The 25806-nt window shown below is 37.6% G+C and overlaps 1 protein-coding gene across 2 annotated transcripts in view; it reads right to left on the reverse strand.

Moving 5' to 3' along the window:
• Positions 1–3775: 3775 nt before the first annotated feature.
• SPAG6 (sperm associated antigen 6) overlaps positions 3776–25806 on the reverse strand; it is a 66375-nt gene continuing 44344 nt past the window's right edge. Inside the window, exons 8-11 of one of the 2 annotated variants that reach the window (XM_023632241.2) lie at positions 25447–25638; positions 13944–14060; positions 10500–10645; positions 3776–4731 (exon numbers count right to left, since the gene is read on the reverse strand). In XM_023632241.2, the coding sequence (XP_023488009.1) occupies positions 4662–4731; positions 10500–10645; positions 13944–14060; positions 25447–25638 (525 nt within the window). In that variant the 3' untranslated portion in view covers positions 3776–4661. The remainder of the gene's footprint in view (positions 4732–10499; positions 10646–13943; positions 14061–25446; positions 25639–25806) is intronic. The other variant, XM_023632242.2, reaches the window with a different exon arrangement.

The raw sequence follows: 25806 nt of genomic DNA on the forward strand, positions 1-25806 counted from the left end.
AATGCTGATTCTTTTATAGAGATTAACTTTGATTCCTTGATTTTTTTAAATGAATTGCTTCCTACAATAGCATTGTTTACCTAGAATTCTCTTCCAAACCCCATTTACAAAAATGAAAAGAAGAGTAGCAAATACAATCTATTGAGCACTTACATGTACAGTTGTGCAGGTTGTGTATTTTGCAAACGCACTGGCACATCTAAGGGGGCGCAGTTCACAGGGTAGACATCACGGATTTGCATATTTATTAAGGGGATTTTCCAGCAGATGGCAGTAAAGTGTCTTGCCCTAACAAAATCAGAATATTACAACAATTTCTGCCAGATGGAAGTAAAGTGTCTTGAGCCCTATGCACCTTTTTCTATTTACACAAAGATTTCATATAGACTAGTGGTGGCACTGCTTACTACATGCCAGGCCCTGTGCTCACTGTTTGCTTAATCCTCAGGATCCCAGGAAATGGGTGCTGTCAGTAGCTCGTGGAAGGCCACTGAGTCAGGGTGGAGTAGTTTGAGACTCTAACTCGGGTCTCCAACTCTAGAGCCTCTTCTGCGCTAAGCTGTGACAGTTCAGGAAACTAAGGCCTGGGGACTTGAAGAGACTTGACCGCAGAGAGACTTGCTGCCCTGCCGCTCCGGCCAGCCTGCCGCTAGTCCTACTGTGTGCTCACCACAATGCTGCGTGTGCCCGGGAACTGAAGAGAACAGGGCAGGTTTCACCCAGCTAAGAAAAAGGTCATGCTTGAGGGAGTGAAGAAAAAAAATGAGAATGATGACATTCTCTTTGGCATTTTAATTACACTTGTATGATTTAAACTGCACATGCTAAGGAAATTCAAAAAACAGAGAACTCGATACAGGTTACAATGTTCTCAAAGAGTTGGACTTCTTCATATACAAAATCCTTTGAGTCAACATTTGCCACCAGTAATGCATAAGCTCTACATTTTAGTATAAATGTTAGCCAGAGTGCATTACCACACATTCTATATACATGGGGAAAATTAGAGGCTTTATTTACTGTATAAATATCTATACCAAACCACCTGGCAAAATGATATAATATTCTTGATCCAATGTTGTAAAACTGATAAGCCATAAATAGCACTTGGTTTAAAATCTCTATAGCAAATACTAGTCAATCATTAATAAAAGGAGGCCATTTATAAATATTTTATATTGATCCCTAATTTATCACCAAGACCTTTTCCTAAACCCACTGAAATAAACCAAAAAAGTGAAAACTCTATCTTCCATGAAAAAAGCAAACTGCTATAACTTTCGCTTTTTATTGTAAAATAGTATAGCATGAATATACTTTTCTAAAAACTTTTCCATCTGTACAAAGGTTCAGAGAGGTATTTGGAATTATGTTAACTTCTGGGCTGTGAGATTTGGAGTGATGTTTTTGCCTTTTCTTTAAACTTTCATATACTGCCTAAATTTTTTAAAAGATAACTTACTGATTTTTACAAAAACAATAAAACTCACCATTATTTAAAGCAATGTCACTGAATATGTATCTAATTTTAAGGCCTACCCAGACCTCTTAAAAACAAAATTATTCATATCAGTAGAACAACACTGCATAGACAAATCAAATTTTAAAACTTCAAAGTCCCTTCACCCACTGGTAAATGCAATAGTTATAGTTAAGACTGTCATTTGATCCTTTTAATCTCTGAAACAGAACAGCTACAAATTAATATTTTCTAGACAGTGAATTTTGTGGTAGAATAAGCCACAGTACACGCAGGCCGCCACACTTGCTAGCACCTAACTTCATCAAAGGGTTGGCAATTTGAAAACACAACAGACAAATCATTCATTCTTTCAAGGTCAGTTTCTAAACTTGACGTCTTGGCTTGGAGACAGCCTCACCCAGGAATTTAAGGTCAGGGTTTATGAATTTAAGGAAAGGGTTAGTGATTTGAAAACACAACAGACAGATCCTCATTCTTTAAAGGTCAGTTTCTAAACTTGACATCTTGGATTCGAGATGGCCTCACCCAGGAATTTAAGGTCAGGGTTTATGTTAAGCAGGACTTCAAATCAAGTTTAGAAACAAGCAAATCTTTAATCCTGCCTTTAAGGGGGTAGTTTGAGAGGAAAAGGTTAGAAAAACAGGTCAACCTCCTATAACTATGAGGTTGTCATTTGCTTTTACATCCTAAATGAATATGCCTGTTTTGTGTTCAAGTGTCTTGTGCCTATTTTACTCCCTGTTATCTGGGCAAATGTGTTTATATTAGAAAACTCCATGAGGGCAGGAAATGTAGCTTTTCTTTATCATAAATCATCTGGTATAAACTCCACTTATCTAAGAGGATGGGGCCTGGTGTGTCCAACTGCTGGCCAAAATGTGTAATCTATCATCGACTGCTGGTTCGCACGGAATGGAACAGTTTACAAAACTGTTGCATGCAACATTGCAGATTATGTTCATAAGCTATTCATGGTTATTTTATGAGTAAGCTGAGCAAATATTATCACCCGTACTATTTAACAGATATGAGTAAAACCCAGATTTTCAACATCTCTTTTCAGGCACCACTGATATGCATCTATTTCCACAACAGATGAACTGAATGGATAATAATAAGAGTCAACCAATAATGAGTTCAACAGATTTTATTCCTGAATTGAAGTCCTAAAAATAAATTGTTCACGTGAGCTAAATGAGCTATCCTAATGAGAGCTGAATTTTAAATAAACTGCAAGGGGAAGGGGAAACAGTGGACAGGGGTTGGTCTGCCCCGAGAATTGGAACTGACAAAATTCGAACCAGGGATGAAAATATCAAAGAATGCCCTCAAGGAAAGACAGTATTTTCACTCTAGCACAAATAGAAAAGATTTTGTTATTTTTTAAAAAGTCTCATAATCGACTTCTCAAAAAATAAAGCTTCATTTTATTTTAAGTGTTTTATGTCAAGAAAAATTTCATAGTGTAAATTTTCCAAATCGCATATGATCACATTATAACACCCATCCAAACACTAAAATTTTATTCCTTGCTTAGTTTAATACTACTTGATAAGTACGAAATGATGTGTGAAGTGAAAAACTTCAAGTACAACATACAATGGCAAGAAATACATAGTAGGAAATTCACCATTCCCATAATATCTGGAGAGGTTTTATCCCAGATAGACAAGTTTCTGTCATTACCAACATGGTCACGTAGGAAAAACAGTTTAACGAAGAAAGATGAAACTGCTTTGCTTTTCTCAAATTGTTAAAAAGTTCATAAGAAAAGCTGGGCAGACAGGAAGGGGAGAAAGGAAAGCTACAGAATTGAGAATAAAAATCACATTTTCTCATGCAATGAATCAAAGAAATTACTGCAAGGAAACAAAATAGGCCTAAGAAAGTATTAAAAAGTCAATTGCAAGCAATCTGAGACTGACATAAGGCAAAAAGAAATGGGACAATCTTGGGTATGGTGACGTTTAAAGAGACGCAACAAAGCTATGTACTGTTAGGAAATGATGACAGATGAATCGAGAAAACATCAAAAATAAATGGGTAGGTTGCTTTTGAGAAAAAAGAAACAAGAGTTTGAGAATGAAAGCTGGCCAGATTGGAAACACTGCGGCCGAGGGTCTCCCTGGTTATCACTCACGTCCTCTCCAGGCCTCCCAGGAGATCACTATAAGCAATGTCCCTTTAGATCAAAAGACACACATGCCAAATAATCAAGACGCCAAAGTCTAATCACATAGTCCCCAAGGTCAGAAACACGCTAGAAAGGAAAAACGAAAGGGACAATTCTAATGCTGTTTTTATGTAAAATTTTATTGAAACCGCCACTCACCCCCTTTCAGCTCTCTAAGTGAAAATGCATATAGAATGTGAGCCTGATGGTATTATTTTCCAATTATTCCTTAAATCCCTGAAAATGTGACTTTTGAAACTTGGGAAAGTGAAGCTAGGACGAGGGTGTACTGAGGACCCATCTGACATGCCTGCTTCCTTGTTTATCCAGGAGCAGTGCTAGACCACGAAACCCTTCAACGAAAACAGGAAGCATGTCTGCAGGAGTATAAAGCTTAATGTTGACTTCTACCCTCGCCAGCCCCATGAAAGGTGACGAATAGTTTAGGTAAGGTGAGAAAAGAGCTTAGAAAACTTGGGATGAAGAAGAGAGCTTCCTAAGTTCTTAGGAAAACCTGACAGGTTACCACGGATTCCATGTGTAGGTTAATGCATTATGTGACCAGCGTCAGATTCTCTTTCAAGTGTCCTGTATTCCTGTTATCAGTTTCCTCTTTCAACTGTTTCCTTCTATATCCTACTACGGAATTTGCAAGGCTAGTTTTCCTTGCCTATGCCTATGAGGAATTGGCCAAAATAACTAAGAATTTTTGAACACCATCTTTCATCTATATCTAATTGGAGGGATATGTGTGTGTGTGGTTTTTAATAGAACAATAACAAATGCCTTAAAACCCTTTAATGTCAAATTCTATGCAAATGACCATGAATAGTTCTTCACATATTCAAGTCACTAATTTTTAAAGTATTACATAAATTTAGAAAATATTATCCAAAGGTATTTCACATTGGAATGTACTGGAATGTACTTAGTTCAAATATTTAAAAAGAGCTTTAACAATTCTTATTCAAAAATAATCTGCTGTGAATTTGAGTATAATTTTGTTTAGTTAGCAAGTGGTTGGTAACTGTCCACTCTCTGCAGAAGGGTCTCTGAATATCCAGGGGAATAATACCTGAAAAAGAAAATTTTCTATTAGATACTTGTAAAAAGATTCAGCACAGAAGGCACAAAAGATTCAACATATTTATCTGAAATAATTCAGTGAGTGAAACCTCAAATACACCCTGAATAATTATGCTCCAGTAATGCTTTGTGCGTAAGGTTAGACAATTGAAAAAGAGAACGCCAGCTCACAAGACTGTGCTAGATAAACAGCAAACATTCAAGGGATGTCAATGCAACAGCAGAGAAGGGGTATTTTCAAAGCAAGGTACTTGAATCCAGTAATAGCATTTTATACAGAGACTTTGTTTTTATTGTGTCAAGTGACTGATGTAGCTTTGATGATCATAGCTAATAGTTTTTTTCACAAGTTAGAAAACACAGTCTATTATTACTAATCAACTCTGCATTCTGATTGCCTCAGGAATTATTCTCAATGTAGGTTTTAATCAGATCTGGTCACCCATAAAAACAAAAATTTCTGGGGGTATAATTCACACTAAAGAACTATTTAATAAATGGTTTACAAATATTCCAGCATACAAACCTAGGAAATTAATCTTTTTCATTGGTTCTTGGGCATTTATAGTACTATATATTTATAAATTGAACATTTTATAAACGATGTAATATAAAAGTATTAAACACATTGATTAATGCATTGTAGGATGTTCATATACCATGTGAAATATTTACATTCATATAAAAGTATGTCAAATAAAATTTGGCAGACATTCTAGAATAAATGGATAAAAAAAAATCTAAGTAAGTGTAGAATGGCTATAATCACCAAGACAAAAAATAACAAATGTTGCAGAGTTTGTGGGGAAAAGGGGACCCTCATACACTGCTGGTGGGAATGCAAACTGGTGCAGCCACTATGGAAAACAGTATGGAGATTTCTCAAAAAGTTAAAAATAGAAATACCATATGACCCAGCTATCCCACTACTGGGTATTTATCCAAAGAACTTGAAATCAGCTATTCAAAGAGACTTATGCACCCCTACGTTCATCGCAGCATCATTCACAACAGCCAAGACATGGAAGCAACCCAAGTGCCCACTGACTGACGATTGGATAAAGATGTGGTGTATATGTATGTATGTATATATATATATATATATACATATATACATACATATACACAATGGAATACCACTCAGCCATAAAAAAGACAAAATCGTCCCATTCACAACCACATAGATGGACCTTGAGAGTATTAGGTTAAGTGAAATAACCCAGACAGAGAAAGACAAACACTGTACGATTTCACTCACATGTGGAAGATAAACACACAGACAAGGAGAACTGTTTAGTGGTTACCAGGGGGAAGGGAGTGGGGGGTGGGCACAAAGGGTGAAGGGGCGCATTTATATGGTAACTGACAAATAATAATGTACGACTGAAATTTCACAATGTGATAAACTATCATGACCTGAATTAAAAAAAAAATCTAAGTGTAATTTAAAATTTTCCAAGACACTCAAAATAATTAAGCCTCCCAACGTGTTTTCTCCACATAAAACCTAATGTTCAAGACTTGCTTTGTCCTTTGCTAGTTATCTTTATCTATCCTCAGATGCTTGACTTAAAAACTCCTAATTTATATTAGACTAATTTCTTCCACAATTTGTCAAGTTGAGGTGGACGAAACAGAGCCGTATTTTCTCAGCAATGTGCCTACAGGCAGTCATGGTTAACGAGATACCTGCATATGCGCACAAAAAGCTCCCTTAAAGAATGTTTCTCCTCTAAGGGCCTCCTACCCTTGAAAAAATTGTTCTTCAACAGTGGATCTCTTTGAAGGACTCCTACATGGAGCAATTCACATGTGTTTCTCTCTGAGTCATGGATTTTAAAGCAGGCCTCACCTTCCTAGGCCTGATAAATGTGTCAGACACAGGATAGGTACTTTTTCTATAAATAGTAAGAAATAGATTTAGAAAAACCAAAACTTTAAAAATTGTGCTGTTTAATACGGTAGCTGCTTGGCTATTGGCCCCCAGAAATATGACCAGTATGACTGAGGAACTGAACTTTTTATCTTTAATTTTAGTAAAAATTTACAAACTGATAGTTCAGTTGTTAGAAATATTTTAGGTGTGTTTGGACCAACTTGTGAACCTCCATATTCAACTGTAAACTTTACATAATCTAAATACAGATGGAGTATTTCTGATGAGATTTAACATCTGAATCGAGGTGTGCTGGAAGTGAAAGAATACCTACCAGACTCCAAAAACTTAGTATAAAAAGTGTAAAATAGCTCATCAAAGATTTTTACGTTGAAATTATAATACTTGGATATAATAGGCTAACAAAAATATATTACTAAAATTTACCCTGTTTCATTTTACTTTTTTTTTTTTTAAAGATTTTTTTTTAAATTTTTTTTCCTTTTTCTCCCCAAAGCCCCCCAGTACATAGTTGTATATTTCTCGTTGTGGGTTCTTCTAGTTGTGGCATGTGGGACGCTGCCTCAGCGTGGTTTGATGAGCAGTGCCATGTCCGCGCCCAGGATTCGAACCAACAAAACACTGGGACGCCTGCAGCGGAGCGCGCGAACTTAACCACTCGGCCACGGGGTCAGCCCCCATTTTACTTTTTTTAATGTGGCTACTAGAAAATTTTAAATAACGTGGCTCACATTATATTTCTATTAGATAGTATTGCTTTAAACAAAGATTCCCAAGAAATCAATTAGGATCTACCAATAATTCTTGAGGCTTCACCTGGCTAATTGCCAAGCTAATTGCCATCGCCATACCTACCTCCCCAGGGACCTCAGAGATGTCATAATCTCGGGGATTCCCCACAGGAAAGGAACTGTGCTCAGGACTCAGACCCCTCCCCCATCAGCAGAGCATACGTTCAGCACTACCTAACTTCTCATGAACGCACACAGACCTCAGATGATTCTCAGTATAGACCCAAGAGTACGTACATCAAGGTGTCCGTTAACTGTGAGCAACCCCACTCCAGGTGGAGTGTGTCTGATGCTAAGGAATTCAAAAGTAGCTTCCCATCAAGAAAAAGCTTGGAGGCCCCACATGAGCAACTCAAGCAATTAAAATCTAACCAGAATAATCTTTAGTTATGTCTTTTCTATTTGCAAAAAATGAAACAAATATTTGTTTGATATGATTTATCATCAAAGCAAATAGTGGAAAAGGATAAGTGGTCCAGTGCTGCTCCCTCGTTTCTGCAGCACTGTTCCACTGTGAAGTCTGACCCACCTGGTCACGTTATTCAACTCAGACAGAAAGAAGAATGAGAAGACGGTGCCTAAGGAGGACAGCAATAGGTGTTTCCTGAACTGAATTCTTCCCACCTGTGAGCCCTTTGGCTAAGCATTATCCCATTTAACCCTGACAGCAACTCCATGAAGAATTAGCTTTGTCCACATTTTACAGATGAGGAAACTGTGATGAAGAGGGTTAAGTACTATGTCCAAAGTCACACAGTTAGTAAGTAGTTGGGACTGAGATACCAACTTAGGTCTGTTTGACACCTAAGCCCCAGCTTTTAGCCCTACTCCTCATGAAAGAACCAAAATGACCTCCTAAAAGAACCAGGAATTCCTTTCCTCTGGCTGTTAACCACGCTATCCCAGCTTACCTCTGTATGGACTTTAAAAATATAAGTGAGTTAACCTTATCCTAGACCCATGTAGAATTTGGGTTACCACATTGTTATCATACCAGAAATGTGCCAGATGGAAGACCATGCCTGCCTCCCTCCCCAAATCAGATATTTCCTAAAACCAACACTCTCCTCAACGCCCCCGCCCCAGTCCGGTTTGGGCAGAGTTTCAGAATACAAGAGTTCCAAAAATACCTTCTAACTGGAGTGGGCCAGGACTAGAACTTAGGTCTTCTAACATCTAGTCCTGGGCCCCTTCCCACTCATCATACCAACTACCTTTATTAGAAGTTTTTAAAGATTACTAAAATTGGAAGGCACTATGAAATACATGTCTAGGCTAATAACAGCTGAGAGAATGTATGCATTGATAACCTGTCTTATAGAGAATAATTAGTTCTAAAACACTCACCAAGTGATTCTTGAGAACTATACGATGGCAAAAATAAAACCATTTTGAGATTGTCTGTTTTCATTGAAAGACAATATTTCAAAGATTTCTAGAAAACACCATCTTATAGAACCTAATGCTTTAGAGAAATATCAGAAACTTGTCAAAGTTAGACAGCTAACCAGAACTTTTCAGGATAATTAGCCAATTTTTGAAATGAAATCCTAAATCACAGAATGTGAGAAATTAAAAATTTACAGTGGTATCATGACAAAGTACCAGATTAAATTCTGAGGTGACAGAGTTTTTGATTTCCCCTGGTGCTCTGTAAAATCATCCTAGAAAGGAGTAGAAAGAAGACTTCTATTCAGGAAAGTCCCTTATCATTGGTTAATTCCAATAGCTCATTCCATTTTGGGGTTCCTTTAGTTTGCCTTTTTTCAATTCTCTATAATTTTATGTTAGAAAACTGCATTGAAAGTTATTTTAAACTTGCATAAAAGTGCATTCTTTCTGAAGGACATATAGTTCATGTATAAAAATTAACTCTATTTTCTCTTCTTGATAAAAGGTTTTCATACTTCCTTCATTTAGTGGTTTCACACATTTTATATGTTATATAAACGTTTTTGGTATATTGTTATATTTGTATATTATATATAGCAGATATATATGTTATTATATACTAGTCCTTTGATATATTTTATACATATTAATATTTCCAAAGCCACCTTATTGGAACTCTAATAGTTTCAATAGTCAAGAAGTTCTCATAAACATCCAAAGTGCATAAACTTGTACCCCTGGAAGGAATTTAGCAGCAGAATATATGTTAATAGAAAACAAATTTTAATCTTAAAGAAAATTATTTTTGTGCTATTAAAATCAATGTTACCATATGTATTAAAAACCACTGATATTAAATAGGAAGAATAGTTTATATAACTTATATCTTACAAGTTTTATACATTGGAATTTATATTCTCTAATATTAATTAGAGAAAATAAGAAATGAGTGTAGGGTTAGAAAAATATAGATAAGTATAGCCCTTAATTCTGCATGCTTTGTGGGCATTTTTCCGGATTCAGTTGTTTGAATCATTCTACCTTTTCTTAGTAACTTTGCTTGTATTTAGTTTGGGTTTAGCAGTATAGTTCTCCTTTAGGCTCAAAAGGACTGAAGCTTAGGTTTAATGCTATGCAAATCGACCTCATTAAAAAAATTTAATTCTGAAAATAGCTTCCTGCTATATTACTAGAGGCACCTGCATATCATAAACAACTTTATTTAACTTTTTTTAAACATAGATAGTAACTTTCTTTTTGACACTCAACATCCCTTTTCTATTTGTAATACTCCCGTTAACAGAAATGTGAGCTTAAGGCAGAAAAATAATACGCAGGGAACTATGAAAATCAGAATCTGTTGGCCCTTTCTAAATGAGGCTCACATTAAAGATTGTTAATTTAATTTGAATTCGGTGTTTATATACTCTTTAGTAAAGCATTTGTTAAATTAGCACAGAAATGTCTCAAATGACATTCCAGCTTGATTTGGAATGCATGTGTTAATCAGAACACTGCTTAATTTGAGGAAGAAAGATCCAGAGAGAAGTAGATGTACACATTGGTCTGAAGTAGTATTTCCAAGTCCGCATGTTGACACCGTATATATAAAATCTAGACTTGAAAACAGAAGTAGTACATTATAATTTTGAACTTCTCAAAGTCCATTTTTCCCACCTTACTATTTCCTCTGGGTAACAGTTGTTAATACTGTTGATATATTCTTGAAGGAGAGATCCAGGTTCTGCTTTTATCTCTTGAACCTTTTTAAGTCCACCACTTGTTACAAAAAGTCGCCGAGCTTTGCTATCATGTGGCAGCACCTTGAAAAGTGAAGCACGTAAAAATGTCAGCTTTTCTTTTCCAAGTTCGACTATTACTACTGAAAAGCAATAATATATCTGAGGAAATGGAAAAGAGAATTTATGTCCAATGCATGTGTAGCATAATGAGCCCAAATTTGCTGATGATTGGAGGTAAAATGCCGTCTTTTTAGAAACGTATTGACTTTTTATGTCGCGGAGATGGAATAAAGGCGGTGACACGAGCACAGGCAGTGGAGGTCCACTCATACATAGAACAGTGGTCAAGTGGTGTTCCCCCTGTGCCCACAGCCACTCCCGCTCTCTCCTCGACCCACAAAATCAAAGGCAAACCCTTAACAAGGCACAGAAGGCCTCTGTGACCAGCTCTAAATACCTCTCCAGCTTCCCTTCCCACACATCTCTATCCCAAATTTTGTCCAGCAACCTCAGAGGGTGCATGCAGGGCCATTTCTTGCCTTTGTCCATGCTGTTTCCTCTTCCTAGAATGCGCTCCCACCCTCCACACACCTCCTTCCATTTGCTTGGCTAACTCTTGCTCATCTTTTAATATTCAGCTCAGGCGTCACCTCCTTGAAGAAACTTTCTCTGGGCACCCGTACTCTCTTATCCCAGGATGAGATAGGCACTGTTCTTCTCTCATACCATCCATTAAACCCTTATTGCTGCACTGGCCACATAATATTTTAATTATCAGTTTATATGTCTGTCACATACAAATGTCATTGAAGGCAGAAACTAACCATTCATTCATTCATTTTTCTAGCACCGAGTGCCTAATAGATGCTAATAAATGTTTAACAGATGAACAAACATACTAGGAGTGGGCAGAGAAAGGAAATTGAGGAGATGTTAAAGAGAAAGAAGAAAAGTCGGGAAAGTAAAGTGTCAACAAATCCAAGAGAAGATTTTAAGAAACAACCAACGAGGACTAAAAAAGGCACTGGATTTGAGAGTGGGTGTTTGTGTGTTGAGAGGAAAGAGCCAGTGGAGATGAAGAAATTAATTATTCAAGACAACAACAACCAGGCAAGGAAGGTCCTGGAGCGGGGTGAGCTGGCCCATGGGAATTCCGCTCTCTTTCTTGGTCATCCCTACTATTCCCTCTGACAGAAACACCCTTTCTTTCCCCCTCCCCTCTCAATCTAAGGTCAAAACCAGCTTGTTCCACTCGTACTTCCTGCACTGAAGCCCTCTCTGAATACCTCAGACTGCAATCACTCAGTGCTTCTTAAAAAAAAAGTTTATCGTGAGCCTAGCACATTGAAGTCTTTTCTAATTGTTCTGTCTGGTCCCTGGCTAGATGATAAAGTTCCTTGAAGAAGAACCTCGTCTTATTCTTTTTTGTCTATCCCCCAATGCTTAACAGAGTATATGTAGGCATTTAACAAATCTTTAAAACTACAAAAGGATCTGGCTAGTAAAACGTTACAGATATATTGGTTTTAAATATTTTGTTTGACTTGGAGAGTTTTCATGACCTCCTATCTCTGTCCCCAGCTACATTAAACTAATACCTTTTTACCCTCCATCTTGCTTTCCCATCTCTTTCTTGTGCTCTGGTACCCTTAGATTAGGAAAACACAAAATTCTTCCTGAAGCAAATAGTCCCAAAGGCACATCTATAAGAGTATATGATATGAGATACTGTCTTTAGTTTATTTTATTTTGACTGTTTAACTTGCACAAATTCCACTGATTTATTTTTATTTACTATAGTGACTTATTTTGAACTTTTTTTTTTTTTGGTGAGGAAGCTTCGCCCTGAGCTAACATCTGTTGCCAATCTTCCTCTTTTTTTTGCTTGAGGAACATTGTCGCTGAGCTAACATCTGTGCCAACCTTCCTCTATTTTGTATGTGGGACACCACCACAGCATGGCTTGATGAGTGGTATGTAGGTCTGTGCTGGGGATCTGAACCCATGAACCCTGGGCCACCAAACTGGAGCATGCAAACTTAACCACTATGCTACTGGGCTGGCCCTATTTTGACCTCTTAATTCAGGTTAGTGTTCATTTTCAGAGAAAGTTCAATAAAATTAGAATATGTCACTCAGTATTCTAAAAGATTAAACTATAAAATGAAACTTTCATAAATAACGTCAACTATTCATTTTCAAGACTGTCTACAGATGGTCCACTCCGCTCCTTCCTCCTCCTCGCTCTTTGCTGATCAAAGTAGCATTACAACTGACTATTCAAATGAATGTGGCCCTCCGTCCATTCATAACTTTTTAAAATTAACCTTCACCATTTCCATGCTTTATTTCTTTAAAAAAACAACTTTTTGGTTTTGTGTATGTGTGTGGTTTTTGTTTTGTTTGTTTTTGAGTGCTTGATATGTGCCAGGATTGAACTAAACTTTTTACATATGACATCTCATTTAATCTTTACAATGACCCTATGAAATAGGTACTACTCTTATTATCCCCATTTTATGGGTAATCATACTAAGGTTTAGAGAGGTCGAGACTTTGCTAAAGACATTACAGCTGGTCAATGTACATGCAGGCAGCCCAATCCAGAGCCTGAGCTCAGAGCCGCTCTGGGGTGCTACTGCCAGAGACCCCCTCCTCTTAAATCAAGTCTCCTGAGCACAAGTCAACCAGTTCTGGGTAGTCAGGGCTGCCATGATTGTCAGTGGCTGTGGGACTGCGCCATTTTCCCTCAGCCTTTGCCATCAGAAGCCAGACCCGCTGGTCATGCCCACTTCTAGCAGCTTGACCTTCCACCTTACTACTTTTAATCTGCAATAATCTAAGAAATATGACAGCTACATTTGTTAAAACTGTTCATAAAACAATTCAAGAAACTCCGAATGACTGCCTGAAAGCATCTCCAGTAAAGAACATGAACTTTGTAAAAAATATTTCAGTGGCACAGAAACCTTTTTCCTTTTCTTTGTAAGATCTTTGCAGTGCTCCCAGATGAGTGAGACTAACAGACACTGTGAAATTACTTAAAGTTACTTATCAATATAAAATATCTGTTATGAGGTTCTTACGTGTTGACATACTATTTACTCCCAAAGAACACTAAAAAGGGCTGTAGAGAGGGGCTGTGAGGGAAGGGTGAGGAAGAAGGAGGAAGGAAGTGTGAATTATTTATGGGTGAATTCTATTAACCTATGTTAATTTTATTAACCTACGCTACCTTCCCCGTCAATATAATCAGTGAGAGTTAAGTAGTAAAACCCTGTCGTCATCTTAGGAAGAGAACACTGACCCAACAGAGGGAAGAAGTTAACCACGCATTTTCATTCTCTTCCCCCACGTCCAGGCTGAGAGCACTTCTTACCTTACTGAACTGTCCGACCACGTGCTTCAGAATATTGGGAGGGGCATCATACAGAAATGGCTCGAGGGCTGGTAGATAGGTGCATTTTTGCAGGATACTTTTTATGGCTTTTTTACTCTATTGAAATACAAAGCAAAATGGATACCAAAGTCAGTCATCGATGAAAACCTGACAAAAGTTCATGTCATATGGAATTTGAAAATGAAATCAATTTCCTGGTCTAACCTGCAGTTGTTTCAAATTTTAAACTAGTTGTCATAAAAACTCCTTCTATCTTTCATTGGTTTTATCATAGAATACCCTGCCAGTTGTCTTTATGTTAAATTTTAAAATGTACAGTGTATTATTGAGCTCTCAATATACCTATGAGGAAATTAAAATTATAAAGCATAAAACAATAGACATTAAATTAGTATGTATATTTTATTAGTGTAAAAATTTGTACATACGGAACTGTGTACAAACAGGAACGTTCTATTCTTCCCAATCAACAAATATGAGAAAATACTTAGTTTATTGTAGAAAGTCATTATCGAGCATTTTGTGTTCTCCAAAAGGTTTCATGGCCTGTAGGTACGTGGTTAGAAATATTCTGCTGTGTGCATCATTCAGTGAGCTTTGCAGGTATGCTGCTGTAGCTCACGGGGAGAAATGGAAGCAAAGCGGAGGATCTACCCAACTGTGGGGAAAAGCTCCCTGCAACAACAGGGAGTGTTTCACCCACAAGCTAGAGGATAGGGCCCTGCATGGACCTTTCCCACTCTCCCCAGCACTGTGTATTTCACAGTGACACCACGTGGTGCTGCCCTCCTGCCACAAGTGGCTGAAGAAGGGTGCCCTTCGAGTGATGCACATGGCTGCAGCCAGCCCTGAGGCCATGGCTGGTTGTGGTTCTGTATCTTTGTGTTAAAGCCTGCCCCTTTCACTTTGGAAGGCTTCACAATTGGGCTTGTCTAAGCTGTTTCCCACTAGAAATCCGCACCTGCCTGCAGGTGGCTTTGTGCTTCGGTGCATCCTTTCCGCCTGTCCTCTGATCACCTATTCTCTCTCTGAGGCCTTAGCCGACCTAGTCTTCTGGGATCTTGCTACTGAACCTTTAGCAAGGCCTTTGAAATGTCAAGGAGGGTTTTGATTTCCACATCATGAATTTTACAATTGGTAAATGGATTCTGTAAAAACTTTCATCACATTTGTGCCATCTGTAAAGGATCTCTTGAATTTATGGTTTCCCAGAGACCAAGGCTAAGCAGCCTTGTATAACCTCTTATCTCTTGACATATTTGTCCTCAAACATTGCTTTATAAACCAGATAAAATAAAACAAGGAATGTAAGAAATGCAGCCCAACATTTCCCCCATAAGTAATATAACATAAGTTGGAATTAAACTCTTGATTCCCAGCACACCTACTTACACCTTTGTAAACCACCTTAGGCTCATGGTGACCTCAGCAGGCCAACTCTAACTTAACTGCTGTTGGTGACAAGGTCTCCTAACAGCGTAGCGGAGATCACATTCACTGTACCATGCAGACAGCCTTACTCTGATTCTAAAAGTTCCAAGTAGGCAATGTACTGTTGAGTTGTTAATCAAGAACTCCAGAAAGGAGTCTAATGACACTAGAAATTCACTGAACTTTACTCTCCTTAGTCAAAAAATACACTCAGTTTACAACCACTGTATACTTCTAGATAGGAATGTACGTCATGATTGATAATCAGTGGTATTATCCAGCATGAAGGAAACATTAGTACATTAGTTAAGATTTTGTTTACTTGTCAATTTCTGGACTTAAGTTTTTTTCATTGGCACCTGAGCTAACATCTGTTGCCAATCTTTTTTTTCTCCTTCTCCCCAAAGCCCCCCAGTACACAGTTATATATTCTAGCTGTGAGTGCCTCTGGCTGTGCTGTGTGGAATTCCACCTCAGCATGGCTGATGAGTGGTGCCATGTCTGCGCCCAGGATCTGAACCGGTGAAACCCCAGGCCGCCGAAGCAGAGCGCACGAACTTAACCACTCGGCCTCAAGGACTGGCCCTCTGGACTTAAGACTTTTTAACCACTTTATCCAGATACAATTTATATACCATAAATTCACTCACCTTAAGTGCACAATTCAATGGATTTTTAGTAAATTTACAGAGTTGTGCTACCATCACCACAATCTAATTTTAGAACATTTTCATCATCCCCAAAAGAAACTTCATGCCCATTTGTAGTCACTCCCTATTCCCTCTCCCCACTCCCCGCCAACAGCCCCAGGCAACTACTAATCTACTTTCTGTCTCTATAAACTTGACTCTTCTGGACAATTCATATAAGTAGAATCATATAGTATGTGAACTTTTGAGTCTGGCCCCTCTCACTAAATACGTTTTTGAGGTTCATCCATGTTATAGCATGTATCAGTACTTTGCTCCTTGTATTGTCAAATAGTATTCCATTACACGGATTTACCACATTTTGTTTATCCATTCACCAGTCGATGGACATTTGGGTTGTTTCCACTTTTGGCTATTATGAATAATGCTGCTGTGAAGATTCATATATAAGTCTTTGCGTAGACAAATGTTTTCATCTCTCTTGGGACAATACCTGGGAGTGGAGTTGTTGGGTGATCATGGTAAGTTTAACATTTTGAGAAACCACCAAACTGTGTTTCAACATAACTGCAACATTTACACTCCCAATAATAATGTAAAAAGATTCAAGATTCTCCACATGATGGTCAGCACTTGTTATTATCCATCATAGTAATTATAGGCATTCTGGTAGGTGTGAAGTACTATCTCATTATGGTTTTAATTTGCATTTCCCTAATGACTAATAATGTTGAACATCTTTTCAAGTGCTGATTGGCCATTTATATATCTTATTTGGTGAAATGTCTATTTAAAGCTTTAGCCCAATGTGGATTGGATTATTTGTCTTATTTTTGAATTGTAACAGTTCTTTATATATTTTTGAATACAAGTCCTTTCTCAAATGTGTGCTTTGCAAATGTTTTTTCCAAGTCTATGGCTTGTCTTTTCATTTTCTTAATGGTGTCCTTTGAAGCATACAAGTTTTTAATTTCGATGAAACCCTATTTATCAATGTTTTATCACTTGTGCTTTAGGTGTCATATCTAAGAACTCAATGCCTACTCCAAGGTTACAAAGATTTACTCCTATGTTTTATCTAAGAGTTTTATAGTCTTAACTCTTATATTTAGATCTATGATCCATTTTGAGTTAATTCTGCTGTATGGTATGAAATAAGCATCCAAATTAATGTTTTTGTATGAGGATATAATAATTGTCCCACTTCCATTTGTTGAAAAGACTTGCTCTATCCTTTTCACGTTAAATAGCCTTTGCACCTTTGTGAAAAATCAGTTGACCATGAAAGGGTCTATTTCAGATTCTCAATTACATTGACATGTACTGCATGTCTTTCTGGAAGCAAATACCACACTATCTGGATTACTATAGCTTTGCAGTAAGTTTTGAAATTGTGCAGTGTAAGTCCTTCTTTTTCAAGATTGTTTTGGCTAGTCTGGGTCCTTTGCATATCCATGTGAATTTTAAAGATTTTATTTTTTCTTTTTCTCCCAAAGCCCCCCAGTACATAGCTGCATATTTTAGTTGTGGGTCCTTCTAGTTGTGGCATGTGGGACACCGCCTCAGCGTGGCTTGATGAGTGGTGCCATGCCCGCGCCCAGGATTTGAACTGCTGAAAGCCTGGGCCGCCGAAGCGGAGCGCACCAACTTAACTACTCAGCCACGGGGCAGGCCCTCTATGTGAATTTTAGGATCAGCTTCTCAATTTGGGGGGTGGGAAGCCAGCTAGGATCTTGATAGAGATTGTGTTGACTATACAGATCCACTTAGGAAGTACTGCCATCTTAACAATATTGAGTCTTCCAATCCAAGAACATGGAATGTCTCTCCATTTTGTCAGATTTTCCTTAAATTTTTTCAGCACTGTTTTGTAGTTTTCAGTGTACAAGTCTTATACTTCTTTTGTTAAACTTATTCCTAAGTATTTTATTCTTTTTGATGCTATTGTGAGTGAAACTATTGTCTTAATTTCATATTTAAATTGCTTATTACTAGCATATGGAATACAACTGGTTTTTACATATTGACCCTAGATCCTGTGACTTTGTTGAACTCTTACTAGTTCTAGTATTTGTGTACACGTGGATTCCTTAGGATTTTCTACATACAAGATCATGTTATACGTTGGGTTTAAGATTTGTTAGCCTTTAGAAAATATGCCTTATCTTTGGTTATTTATGGCTGTGAGCAAAATAAAATAGCTCCTACAATTTCATACTGTGAATTGTACAGAAATTATATGGGGTCAACAAACTTTTATTTACTTAATTCAGTAAATCAATATCTTAGTTTGAACTAATGAATAACAGATTATGAATTTTGCTAACTGTCACTGCATTTAGTAGCTAGTGTTTCTCCTTAGACATACAAAATACATGATGATGTCAGAGAAGGGGTCATAGGTTTACTGCTGTTTGTTTAGGGCAACTTGAGTTTGAGCCTGATTTTCCTATGAATTAGCATAGCATCTATAGTTTTACATTCATTCATTTTTCTGTCATTTCTAAAAACTGACTCTGTCCACACTGATCAAAACTGCTGTTGTTGTAAAAACCACAGTGAGTGACTAGCAGCACTATTTTCTCCCTCTTAACAACACACATAAGAATAATACTAAAATTTACAAAATATAACTGTCAATACTATACAAACACTTGAAACCGCTCCAATTGTTTTTCACAGAAAATTAAAGAAATAACAAAAATTATTCAATGTTGCTTTCCTTAATAGATGACCTTTAATGAAAACTGCTTAAAATGAAAAGTGTTTATTACTCAAAAGTTAATTTGGTTCTGAAAGCATTCTGGCCCGAAGAGTTGTGCAGTCAGGTATTGCTTATCGATGAGGATATGTTCTGAGAAATGCTTTGTTAGGCAATTTTGTCATTGTGCGAACAACACAGCCAGATGGGATAGCCTACCGCACACCTGGGCAATATGGGGTAGCTATTGCTTCCAGGCTACAAACCTGCACAGCGTGTGACTGGACCGAATAATGGAGGCAACTGGAACACAGGGCTAAGTATTTATGTATCTAAACATATCTAAACAGAAAAGGTACAGTAAGAATACAGTAGAGAAGATAAAAAATGGTGCACCTACGTAGGGCACTGACCATGAATGGCGCTCGCAGGACTGGAACTTGCTCTGAGTGAGTCAGTGAGTGAGTGGTGAGTGAACGCGAAGGCCGAGGGCACTACTGGACACTGCTGTAGACTTTAGCAACACGGTACACTTAGGAGAGACTAAATTTATAGTGCATCTTTGTCTTTTTTATCTTTCTTCAATAATAAATTAACCTTAGCTTACTGTAACTTTTTTTACTTCATGAACTTTTATATTTTTTAAAAGTTTTTCATTCTTTTGTAATAACATTTAACTTAAAACACAAACACATTGCACAGCTGTACGAAAATTCTTTCTTATTTTATATCCTTATTCTACAAATTTCTTTCTTTTTTTTTTTTTTTGAGGAAGACTGGCCCTGAGCTAACATCCATGCCCATCTTCCTCTATTTTTTTTGTGGGACACCTGCCACAGCATGGCTTGACAAGCAGTGCATAGGCTGGCACCCGGGATCCAAACTGGCAAACCCCGGGCCGCCAAGGCGGAGCACACGAACTTAACTACTGGGCCATTGGGCAGGCCCCAACTTTTTTCTATTTTTAAATTTTCTATTTTTTATCTTTTTACTTTTTCTTTTAAGATTTTTTATTTTATTTATTCATTTTGGTGAGGAAGATCAGCCCTGTGATAACATCTGTGGCACTCTTCCCCTATTTTATATGTGGGATGCTGCCACAGCATGGCCTGATAAGCAGTGTGTAGGTCTGCACCCAGGATCTGAACCTGCAAACCTCAGGCTGCCAAAGCAGAGTGCAGGAACTTTTAACCACTACGCCAGTGCGTCGGCCCCTATTTTTTACTTTTTAAACTTTTTTCTTAAAAACTAAGACACAAACACACACATTAGCCTAGGCCTACAAGAGTCAGGATCATCAATACCACTGTCTTCTACCTGCACATCTTGTCCCACTGGAAGGTCTTCAGAGGCAATAACACGCATGCGGTTGTCATCTCCTATAATAACATGACTTCTTCTGGAACACCTCCTGAAGGACCTGTCTGAGGCTCTTGTTGAGGAGGTCTCACTCTTTTCAGAAATATGACCATGCTGGTTTGCCTAGTATGTTTCTTTTTTTCATCATATATTTGCTTGTAAGCACATAATGCCCCATTCCTCTCCAGTGTGTACTACACATAATTGTATGTGCTATACTTTTATACAACTGGTAGCACCATAGGTTTGTTTACACCAGCATCACCACAAACGTGTGAGCAATGTGTTGTGCTATGACATTACGACAGCAATAGGAATTTTTCAGCTCCATTATAATCTTAATGGGACCACTATCATATATGCAGTCCGTCGTTGACAGAAACATCATTATGTAGCACATAACTGTAGTTATTAAAATGAAGGGGGAACAGAGGAATACATCCTCATGACTTCGGGTTAGGCAAAGTCTTCTTAGATATCACTCCAAAAGCACAAGCAAAAGGAAAAAATACGTAAATCAAATTGCATTAAAATTAAAAATTTTTCACTGCAAACAATACCATCAAGAAAGTAATAAGACAACTCACAGATTGGGAAAAAATGCTTCTAAATCATACGTCTGATAAGTACTTGTATCCAGAACATATAAAGAAAACTTATAAATCAGTAATAAAAAAATAAATAGCCTAATTTTAAAGTGGACAAAGAGTCTGATTAGATATTTCTCCAAAGAAGATATATGAATGGCTAATAAGCACATGAAAAGATTTTCAACATCATTAGCCATCAGAGAAATACAAATCAAAACTACTATGGGATTTCAATTCACACCCACTAGGCTGGCTATAATAAAAAACAAAGATAATAACCAGTGTTGGCAAGGATGTGGAAGAACTGGAAACCTCATGCACTGCTGGTGAGACTATAGAATGGAAAAACTGGAAACCTCATGCACTGCTGGTGAGACTATAGAATGGAAAAACTGGAAACCTCATGCACTGCTGGTGAGACTATAGAATGGAAAAACTGGAAACCTCATGCACTGCTGGTGAGACTATAGAATGGAAAAACTGGAAACCTCATGCACTGCTGGTGAGACTATAGAATGGAAAAACTGGAAACCTCATGCACTGCTGGTGAGACTACAGAATGGAAAAACTGGAAACCTCATGCACTGCTGGTGAGACTACAGAATGGAAAAACTGGAAACCTCATGCACTGCTGGTGAGACTACAGAATGGAAAAACTGGAAACCTCATGCACTGCTGGTGAGACTATAGAATGGAAAAACTGGAAACCTCATGCACTGCTGGTGAGACTATAGAATGGAAAAACTGGAAACCTCATGCACTGCTGGTGAGACTACAGAATGGAAAAACTGGAAACCTCATGCACTGCTGGTGAGACTACAGAATGGAAAAACTGGAAACCTCATGCACTGCTGGTGAGACTACAGAATGGAAAAACTGGAAACCTCATGCACTGCTGGTGAGACTACAGAATGGAAAAACTGGAAACCTCATGCACTGCTGGTGAGACTACAGAATGGAAAAACTGGAAACCTCATGCACTGCTGGTGAGACTATAGAATGGAAAAACTGGAAACCTCATGCACTGCTGGTGAGACTATAGAATGGAAAAACTGGAAACCTCATGCACTGCTGGTGAGACTATAGAATGGAAAAACTGGAAACCTCATGCACTGCTGGTGAGACTACAGAATGGAAAAACTGGAAACCTCATGCACTGCTGGTGAGACTATAGAATGGAAGAACTGGAAACCTCATGCACTGCTGGTGAGACTATAGAATGGAAGAACTGGAAACCTCATGCACTGCTGGTGAGACTATAGAATGGCGCTCATATTGGAAACCTCATGCACTGCTGGTGAGACTATAGAATGGCGCTCATATTGGAAACAGCTTAGCAGTTCCTCAAAATGCTAAAGAGTTATCACATGACCTAGCAATTTCCCTTCTGGGTATCTACCCAGATACCCAGAGAAATGAAAACATACATCCACACAAAAACTTTACAATAATGTTCTTAGCAGCATTATTCGTAATAGCCAAAGAGTAGAAACAACACAAATGTCCATCGGCTGGTGAATGGATAAACAAAATGTGGTATATCAATACAAGGAATTTTATTTGACAATAAAAAGAAACAACATATTGATATATGCTGTAAAATGGATGAGCCTTGAAACTTATGCTAAGCGAAAGAAGTCAGGCCACAAAGGCCACGTGTACTGTATCGTTCCATTTAAATGAAATGTCCAGAAGGGGCAAATCCACAAAGACAGAAAGTAAATTAATGGTTGCCTGGGGCTAGGCAGGGAGAATATGGAGTGACTGCTAATGAAGGAATGAAAATATTCTAAAGTTAGATTGTGGTGATGGTTGCACAGTTCTATGAATATACTAAAAACCATTGAATGGTACACTTTAAATGGGTAAATCATATGGCATATAAATTATATTTCAATAAAGCTGCTAAAAAATGAAGGGGAACAACCCATGACAACAAGAAAACAATAATTAAATCAAATAATTATCTTAGAAATAATTTTATAACTAAGGTACTAGAAGGAACTTATTCAAATGCCAAAACTAAGATGGAACATTTCGATACGATGCCTCTAAGTGAAACCAAATGAAAATGCAATTAATTGCCTGAGTATTTTCAAAACTTATTAGAGAAAAAGGATATATTTTTTTCAGTTTTTAACAAGATATCTGAAATAACATAGGTGCAGGTAGATAGTAAGGCTCTGTGAAAACATGCGAGAAGTTCCCAGGGGCTGCTCGTTGGTTCTCCTGGATCAGAACCAATTAGAGAATGTTACAGGAACTGACATGCCTTTGGGACAAAATGAACTTCAACATGGCCTTATAATCTGAGAGCTGCCACAGAGTAACAAATGAGAAATACCATTAGACAATTGCTGACGCTGTTGGATATATTTTTCTCTACTGAGATGGTGTCAAATCAAACAGACTTGGACTCTCATCCGAGAGCGTTTAAAACAACAACTGATAGAATCCAAGAGACCTGAGGGAAGAAAACAAAATAATGATCCAGTCCCTACAATAAGAAAAGATCTGGATGGACTTAGAGCCTTGGAAAGATTGCTGACAGGATAATGATGGATAAAGAGCCCACTTTTTAATTTAATACCCAGTGTATTTCCTGAAAGTAAATTTTGTATCAAATATAGGCAGAGGGAACCTTAACTTCTATCAGCAAACCTAAATGCGTTAAGAAAACTACTTTTGTTAAACTAAAACACAATAAAAATTATCTTACTTCAAAAAGTGAAGTTTTCAAACTTATTTTACTCCAGTGATATTTATACAACATAAAATCATAATAATTCATTAACAACCAAGTTAAATAGGGGCTGGCCCCGTGGCCGAGTGGTTAAGTCCACGCGTTCCGCTGCAGGCGGCCCAGTGTTTCATTGGTTCGAATCCTGGGCGTGGACATGGCACTGCTCATCAAGCCACACTGAGGCAGCGTCCCACATGCCACAACTAGAAGGACCCACAACGAAGAATATACAACTATGTATCAGGGGGCTTTGGGGAGAAAAAGGAAAAAAATAAAATCTTAAAAAAAAAAAGTTAAATAAACTTAGTAGTATATAAGAAGCATGCGGTACTACCTAAGAGGCTATTTGCAAGCTATAATTACTATTGACTCCACTATTAATTATTCATGCTCTAGCTCATGTATTTCCTTATTTCCAAAACTTAAAGGAAAACAAAAGTTGTTAAGTGCAGGAATCTGAAAGTGATAGAGACTATTTTTAAAATATTAATAATTTATCTATTGATAGCTTAGAAGTTGAATATAATTACTGTTATAGCCCGGGCACAGCTTATGCCTGCGAGCCCCTGCAGAGGAGGCCACAGTCATTGGATCACTAGAGGTAAGGGTGGGGAGGATGGGAAATGAGGGGGAGTGAGGAGGAAAGAAGGGGAAGTGGGAAGAGGGAGGAAGAGAACAATAATGGGATAAAGAAATATGAGACCAAACGAGAACTACATATATAGGTTACAATTGTATATATGTAAATCAGCTGTACTTGAACAACTCAAAACTGGAAACAGAATGGTGGTTTCTCACCAGAAAGTCAAACAATCACAGAACTGTTAAACAGGAGAAGACCTTAGCACACTGTCAGACTTACTTTCTCCTCCAAGCCTTGCCAAGGAATGCACTTGACATGGGAGAAATGTAAGAGAAGCCCTACATCTATTAAATCATCGCTTTGATCCAGAAAGTCTTATAAAAATTGAAAAAATGTTCATCTTAGAAATCAACTTTCCTCAATGAATTTGTAGAGAAATAACCTGTGAACATAACCAAATAAACAGAAATTCACTTTTCTAAAATTTATAAATCAAGTAAATGATTCACTGTTGCCTATCACGTTGAGCCCCTCAGCCACACAGTTCAAGTGAACTTGCGGCCGCATTATACCGCCTAAAGGTTGTGTCAGCAAACGGGTTTCCTATTTGCCAGTTTATTGTTTTAATTAAAATTTAAACGTAATTTAACTTACTGTTGCTAATTTTATTTTGAATAATTGTCCTTTCTGTGCACTTCTCTCTATCCAAGTCAATTCTGAAAGCTGCTTTCAAAAAATTTCATGTTTTCCTAATAGCGAGTATGCTGGGAAACATTTTTCCCCCCTCTGAAATTCTAGAATTGTTAAACAATCCATCCTACTTTATGTTCATGTTTTGTGAATTATTTGAGTAGCTAGTAAAACTTTTTCCAGAAAGCTTGCTTTTTAAAACATTGCATGATTTAAAGATATTTAATTTAGTGAATGTTATGGGCATTTTTCTTTTAAAGAACAAATATAAGACAAACAATTAAAAGATTGATTATGACTTTAGGAATACCCTCTGATCAGTTATATTACCTTTGGAAAGTACCTTAAATTCTTCTGGACTCAATTTTTTAATGTAAAATCGACTAAAGTTCTCTCCAGCCAATTCCAGCTCCAAAATTCTACTATTCTCCAATTCCTATTCCGTAAGAAAAGTCATCAGAAATGTGGAATGCAACAAGCATTCATTCATTTTACAAACAACTGTGCACCTGCAGAGAACTTTCTTTAAAATGTATCATTGACTTTTAGAGACAAGGGTAACCCATTTTTAGGCAAGACTCACCTCAATTCTTCTGATAAATTTGTATTTCTTGTATTTCAGAATAAAAGCAATATTGTCCATAATGAAAATTAAAACATTTTAAATTACATATCTTTAAGAAAGAGTCAAAATATAACAAATCTTCGTAAAACAGTTAAGAATCAAGCACTTACTTTTACTTGAAGATCCTCAGAACTCTCTGTTGACATGTACAGAGAAAGCAGGACCGGCAACGTGTTGGTGACGGCGACGGCCCGGGCGTGCTCGGGAGTGTGTCTGCCGATCTGTCCCAAGGCCCACGCCGCAGCCGCTTTAATGTGATCTTCTGGTTCTTCTGACAAGCAGAGCGACAACTGGGGCACACCCTGCCGTGTTGATCAAAAGAGCAAGCGCATGAATCTAGAGCAGGATTAAAGCCTTCCGTGTCTCTCACATTAGAAGGAATCATTTGGGCCTTGATCCTTTTTTTCCTAAACGGTTCAATAAATGAGCACATCACACCCTGTCATTTTTCAAGTCAATAAAATGACTAG

Source organism: Equus caballus, chromosome 29, assembly GCF_041296265.1.
Source record: "Equus caballus isolate H_3958 breed thoroughbred chromosome 29, TB-T2T, whole genome shotgun sequence".
In the NCBI taxonomy this organism is placed as follows: Eukaryota; Metazoa; Chordata; class Mammalia; order Perissodactyla; family Equidae; genus Equus; species Equus caballus.